Here is a 7,548-nt window from a genome sequence, read left to right on the forward strand (position 1 = left end):
ACCTGGCTTCCTTCTCTCTTCGATTTCGGGACGATAAGACCATAGCAGTTACAGTTCCCTCTGTCAAACCTCTTTAAAATGGTTCGATTCCCGCCCGGGGCGGATTTTATCCTGATGGGATAATGTTCGTTCTCGGAACGGCTGGCTTTCTCCTATCCCTCTCTTCCTTCTCTCTTCGATTTCGGGACGATAAGACCATAGCAGTTACAGTTCCCTCTGTTAAACCTCTTTAAAAAAATTCCTTCTCTCTTGATTTTGGGACGATAAGACCATAGCAGTTACAGTTCCCTCTGTCAAACCTCTTAACAAAAAAATACATGTGTTTTTTTTTTTTATCCTGATGGGATAATGTTCGTTCTCGGAACGGCTGGCTTTCTCCTATCCTGTCTTCCTTCTCTCTTCGATTTCGGACGATAAGGTCATAGCAGTTACAGTTCCCTCTGTCGACCCACTTGTAAAATTTAGAAGGCCTCCTGATGTCCACCACCAGGCTGAAGGTGTGTCCACACATAGTCGATCGATGTCGACAGACACGTCCACACTATTGGTATTTTTCCCTCGAAAATAATAATCCATACTTCCAATCCTCAGGTCATCCGCACAAACGACACCTCGGACGCAACGTACAACGCCGTGACAGAATGGGGCAAGTCCATAGGCAAGACTACCATCGTGTGTAAGCTCTGTGAAACCTTAACAGACGTCCGAAAATGAAAGTTTCAGAATGAACAATGAACATAATGCTAGTTGACCTAAAAGACTTACAAGGTCAAGATGAACAAAACAACTTACTGATAATGCTTTTTAGTTACCTATTCTACCTAATTACGTCACATAGAGGTAGATAAGTACAAGCACAGTTCTACTTTCATTGAAATGAAAAATGACCCATAAATCATGACTGATAATGCTTTTTAGTTATTCTACCTAATTACGTCCCATAGAGGTAGATAAGTACAAGCACAGTTCTACTTTCATTGAAATGAAAAATGACCCATAAATCATGAAAATAATGAAAAACAACATCTTTATCCTATTTTTTGTAGGAAACAAAGGTAAATTTCATTTCTAGATAGTAGGTGTTTAGCTGTACAACTTAACTAGGTACTCAACCCTTGCTATTTCTTTAGCAAGGAAACAACTTATTTACCTGAACCCAAGACCTATGTAAATTTCTGAGCTCTTTCAAAATATTTATTTTTGGTACCTACCTAACTACCTAGATAATGTTATCTATATTTAACAGATTTCCGCGTGTGTTGTGGAAATTTCACCATTGTCCTGACAGCTAGCTGCCCACATAGGTAATTGGTAGGTACCTACTTTGCATATCTATTATTTCTGTCCCTAAATATCCCATTGACCTGTGTAATAGGCGTCATATGTACATAACGAGATATCGAAGCTCTGCGCTAACTGCGAGAGAAATTGCAACAACGCCACTCCCGCTGTGACTGAAGAGGAGGATCCTTGCTGACTCGCAGCGGATTCTGTTGGCGGAAGCGCTGCAATAATAGTAGAAAATCTCCGTAGCAATTTCTAGAAGCAGTTTCCGTGCCAAAGTACCTACCACCAACTAATTATTAGGGATAATAAAATATTTAATAAAGTAATTAGCTAATTAATACTCCATTTGTTTACCTATATCTGCCTAGAAAGATCTAAACTGGTTCTAACTACCCAATTACCATAACAAATTCAACGCGTCTTTCTTTTATCAAGCTAACTAGGATGGCGTTTCTGTAAATCAATTTACAGAAGCGCCAGCCTCGTTATCTTGGAGGGTAGCGCGTCTGCCTTGTAAGCGCTAGGACGCGGGTTCTAGTCCCACATGAACGTTATCCTAAACAGATGTGAGGTTCACGGAATGGCTGGATTTTTCCTATCCCAGGTTTTGCTTCTCCTCGATTTCGGACAAAGTCGACCCCGTTAATGGTCGATCGACGTCGACTGAAACCGTTCACTATCTCGACAACATAGATTCACCTCGTCGATCGGCCATCTATGGATGAGGTCGACTATGAATGGACACAACTTTACAATTCACTCTATGGAAACTTGGAAAAAAAAGACACAAAAAATGCGGGAATATAAATTGTCAAAATAAAATACGAACCTGTCCGATTTTTGAGCCATGATTGATCTGACGTCAACCGGGGGAAAAAAGCGATTTATCACAAGAAAAAAAATCGAACTCTATATCCGACGCGAGAGGGAAAAAAGATTTGAGACGCAAAAAATGCGGGAAATCAAATTGTCAAAATAAAATACGAACCTGTCCGATTTTTGAGCCATGATGGATCTGACGACAACCGGGGGGGAAAAAAGCGATTTATCACAAGAAAAAAAATCGAACTCTATATCCGACGCGAGAGGGAAAAAAGATTTGGACAATGAAGAGATTGAAAAAAAAAGACGCAAAAAAAGCGGGAATACAAAATTGTCAAAATAAAATACGAACCTGTCCGATTTTTGAGCCATGATGGATCTGACGTCAACCGGGGGAAAAAAGCGATTTATCACAAGAAAAAAAATCGAACTCTATATCCGACGCGAGAGGGAAAAAAGATTTGGACAATGAAGAGATTTGAATCACGTACTGTCCGCACGCTCCTATCACCAATGAGTGACTGACTGACTGACTGAATAGAATACCAGTCTGGTAATGGGGGTACCAGTGGCAGAGTGGCAGGTTATTAGATAATGACACAAACTCTAGTGGCATAACCTACTGCTGAAGTCAGGGGAACTCGTGGGAGAGGGGAAGACTGGGTGTAATTAGATAATATTGATCTATTAATATTGTGTTTAATGTGTATTTACACACTATTTACTCGTAGGTACCCGTATATTTTTGTTTATAAAATTCGAAATATCTGACTGTAACGTAATACCAGTCTGGTAATGGGGGTACCAGTGGCAGAGTGGCAGGTTATTAGATAATGACACAAACTCTAGTGGCATAACCTACTGCTGAAGCTGAAGTCAGGGGAACTCGCTGGAGAGGGGGGACTGGATGTAATTAGATAATTGATCTATTTGATATTGTGTTTAATGTGTATTTACACACTATTTACTCGTAGGTACCCGTATATTTGTTTATAATGGGAGAGGGGAAGACTGGGTGTAATTAGATGATTGATCTATTTGATATTGTGTTTAATGTGTATTTACACACTATTTACTCGTAGGTACCCGTATATTTGTTTATAAAATTCGAAATATCTGACTGTAACTAATTTATGTATGGTATGTTTGTGTGGTAGGTGAAACCATGCATTTTTCCCCCTTCTAGATTTCTGTTCTCCTCTTTTTTTTCCTTTCAATATTTATTACATTATTTATTTATACTACAATGTCAAGAGGAATGTGAATTAAGCCTAGCCTCCTCGACAAATCTATGACTAACCTCAGTGGTGCAGTGGTTAGCACGATGGACTCTGGAGTCTGGTGTCCAAGTCACGTCATGAATTTAGCGGGGTAGTGACTGTAACTAATTTATGTATGGTATGTTTGTGTGGTAGGTGAAAACATGCATTTTTCCCCCTTCTAGACTTCTGTTCTTCTCTTTTTTTCCTTTCAATATTTATTACATTATTTATTTATACATACAATGTCAATGGTAGGTGAAAACATGCTTCTAGATTTCTGTTCTTCTCTTTTTTTTCCTTTCAATATTTATTACATTATTTATTTATACATACAATGTCAAAGGAATGTGAATTAAGCCTAGCCTCCTCGACATATCTATGACTAACCTCAGTGGTGCAGTGGTTAGCACGATGGACTCTGGAGTCTGGTGTCCAAGTCACGTCATGAATTTAGCGGGGTAGGACATTTTGTGACAACCATGTGCCCTTAACTGCTTAGCACAGTTAAAATTCAATACCTAGAATTCTAGATGTTTTAACCAATATTATAGTTCGTTATGGCATATGCCTTAACAACTATGGCATATGCCTTAACAATTATGGCATATGACTTAACAATTATGGCATATGCCTTAACAATTATGGCATATGCCTTAACAATTATGGCATATGCCTTAACAATTATGGCATATGCCTTATCCTCGACATATCTATGACTAACCTCAGTGGTGCAGTGGTTAGCACGATGGACTCTGGAGTCTGGTGTCCAAGTCACGTCATAAATTTAGCGGGGTAGGACATTTTGTGACAACCATGTACCCTTAACTGCTTAGCACAGTTAAAATTCAATACCTAGAATTCTAGATGTTTAAACCAATATTATAGTTCGTTATGGCACATGCCTTAACAATTATGGCATATGCCTATCGCCCTGTATGCCACTGGACAATTTTGATCTTTCAGCCTGGATACCAGAGCTCGAGGGAAAAATAAGATGCAAAACTTGCAATAAATAAAATGGAACCAAAATTATTTGAGATAAGTAACCAATATTATAGTTCGTTATGGCATATGCCTTAACAATTATGGCATATGCCTATCGCCCTGTATGCCACTGGACAATTTTAATCTTTCAGCCTGGATACCAGAGCTCGAGGGAAAAATAAGATGCAAAACTTGCAATAAATAAAATGGAACCAAAATTATTTGAGATAATAATTCATTTTATAATACCAAAAATAGAATAAACACATCAAGAATAAGAAAATATTAGTGAAGCAGAGAGTCTACGATTACCACTATTTCCTCTTCTTGTTTTCCAATGTTCTCGAGATCTTTCAGCAAGCTAGACTTCTCCTGGTTATTCCCTGGGGAAAGGAAATATATAAAGTTAGCCAAGTTTATTTGTCGTGAAATTTTTTAGCTAAGAATATCAGTATTGGTCAAATTTACTAAGCAAGAGATTCAAGTTTGAAAAGTCCTTTCAGAAATAGGCCCCACGTTTCAACAATAAATAATAATAGTGCTTATTTATACTGCTCGCATAAACCTGAAAAGTCCCTTTACTCCAGCTGTAAGCTACTACTATTATTGTGATCAAATTCTCAAATTATGTACATATATTGAGGATAAAATTTTATAACTCGGCTGGGCGACAAGACGCCCTCCTGTTTACCAGGCGTGCGTCTTGTCGAATAGCTTTTTAGTGACCCCCCAAAAATGAAGCAGAGAGTCTACGATTACCACTATTTCCTCTTCTTGTTTTCCAATGTTCTCGAGATCTTTCAGCAAGCTAGGCTTCTCCTGGTTATTCCCTGGGGAAAGGAAATACATAAAGTTAGCCAAGTTTATTTGTCGTGAAATTTTTTAGCCAAGAATATCTGTATTGGTCAAATTTACTAAGCAAGAGCTTCAAGTTTGAAAAGTCCTTTCAGGAATAGGCCCCACGTTTCAACAATAAATAATAATAGTGCTTATTTATACTGCTCGCATAGACCTGAAAAGTCCCTTTACTCCAGCTGTAAGCTACTACTATTCGCCAGCCTAGTTAGCTTAGTTGGTAGTGCGTCTGCCTTGTAAGCGCTAGGCCGCGGGTTCGATTCCCGCCCGGGGCGGATTTATTGTGGTCAAATTCTCAAATTATATTGAGGATAAAATTTTATAACTCGGCTGGGATTGAACTCACGCCCTCCTGTTTACCAGGCGTGCGTCTTGGCGAATAGCTTTTTAGTGACCCCCCCAAAAAAAAACCCAACCCGGACCAAAGTTGGTAAAAAAATTAATAGCTCACCCCTAAAAGAGAATTCAACTAAAAAATCAACTTACCATTTATCCACCCCAGCGGGTCCTGGCCACATGGATGGACTTGAACTTCAGGTGGTAAGTTCAAATCCCGCTTGGAGCTCTCATAGCTTAGCATATGTACTTGGCTTTTCTTCAACACATGTTTCCCCGCGAAACTCTTTAATATTAGGAAACCCGGGATTTCAACGTAATCTGAAACCGTGAGGTGAACGTGGGATGTCAGACGCTCTTCCATCCAACTTAAATTGACCAACAGGGCCGCGGCCTGACGGTGGCTCATAGATGTGGCTCACATTGAAATTCGATCGGGGTTCGATCCAATTTGAGTACATTCAGAAGATGAGTATTTTGTAGATCGGAGAATCATAACTATCTTTGGCTGACTTTTGCTATTTCGTTAGCAAGGGAAATTAAGCATACTTTGATGATTTTCATGAATTCGGTCCCCACTTGATTCACCTCGATGAATTTTTGGGACGACTTCAAACCGCATAGAACTGAGAGAAGAAAGCCTTTGCTATTTCGTTAGCAAGGGAAGTTAAGCATACTTTAATGATTTTCATGAATTCGGTCCCCACTTGATTCACCTCGATGAATTTTTGGGACGACTTCAAACCGCATAGAACTGAGAGAAGAAAGCTCTATGCTCTTTGCTCTCCACTATGGATTTAGGGTTATTCCACTCTCACATACCTTGCTGATTGATGATCTTATTAATGTCTCTACACAGGTCAGTGTTATGTAGAAGATGAAGCAGAGCTTTGTTTAATAGTAATTCTTTGGTTTGAGGCAAGTGACCACTAGCTGTGATTGGGTCTTTTTTAGGAGCATCATTGATTTTAGACAGAATTACTGGGGACTCTTGAATACCTAAGGGTGGGCTAGACGGTACTAAACTTTCAGATTTGCTTACATTACTTTGTTTAATAGTAATTCTTTGGTTTGAGGCAAGTGACCACTAGCTGTGATTGGGTCTTTTTTAGGACCATCATTGATTTTAGACAGAATTACTGGGGACTCTTGAATACCTAAGGGTGGGCTAGACGGTACTAAACTTTCAGATTTGCTTACATTCACAAAGGATTGTGTTTCAACATGTCTGGCATTACTGGCCGAGTTGAATTCTCTGGGCTTAACTGCTGGCACATGATCTTTGTTATTAAAAGAATAAGTAGGACTTTCAGGATCGTCAATGAACTTGATTTTTTGTGTTGTGTTGGAAATATTTATTGTGGATATACCATGTTCTATGGCTACAGTGTCATTTAGAGCCTTTTTATCCGGGGAGACAGAATGTTTTGGGGCGCTAGTCGCACTGGGAGATACATCATCTTCCATAAAAACTGAATCTTTAGAATCAGATATGTGCATGTCCGTTGAATAGACATTTCTTGTTTTGATATCAGAATCACTCACCAAATTTCTTGTATCTTTCTTGAACGTTCTGACAGCTGGTTTGGGTACATCAATAGAACTTTTGTCTTGTGAACTATGTGATACACTTAGGAACATTTCTTTCTTTTTTAAATCAGGACTTTTATTTGAAAGTGTAACAATGGTCTGGAAAGGGCTTAATATATTGTTTACCTATACCCCCTATACCCATTTATATTGTTATATTGTTTACCTACCCATTTCATATTATTGTCGTGACGTGTGGTTGGAGTAGCGGAAGGGCATCCGCAGCCGCACTCCGTAAAAATAAACTCGCCAAAACCAAGTTGGTTCATCCTGACGAAAAAACACCAATGGTGTAGCTGTAGATAGAAGGACCGACTAAAAACGCCGACATGGGAAAAGGCGAAGTACCTAGATGATGATTATGTTATTTACCTATATACTTTCATTATTTTATAAAAGTACCTAGATGATG

At 38.9% G+C, this 7,548-nt stretch overlaps 1 protein-coding gene across 1 annotated transcript in view; it reads right to left on the reverse strand.

Moving 5' to 3' along the window:
• Positions 1–5,046: 5,046 nt before the first annotated feature.
• The window catches only part of LOC103519784, a gene marked incomplete at its 3' end in the record, with an annotated part of 3,207 nt that continues 705 nt past the window's right edge, over positions 5,047–7,548 (reverse strand). Inside the window, exons 2-3 of the mRNA XM_008484873.2 lie at positions 5,697–6,059; positions 5,047–5,185 (exon numbers count right to left, since the gene is read on the reverse strand). Of these exons, the coding sequence (XP_008483095.1) occupies positions 5,047–5,185; positions 5,697–5,955 (398 nt within the window). The remainder of the gene's footprint in view (positions 5,186–5,696; positions 6,060–7,548) is intronic.

Source organism: Diaphorina citri, unplaced genomic scaffold, assembly GCF_000475195.1.
Source record: "Diaphorina citri unplaced genomic scaffold, Diaci psyllid genome assembly version 1.1 scaffold2939, whole genome shotgun sequence".
In the NCBI taxonomy this organism is placed as follows: domain Eukaryota; kingdom Metazoa; phylum Arthropoda; class Insecta; order Hemiptera; family Psyllidae; genus Diaphorina; species Diaphorina citri.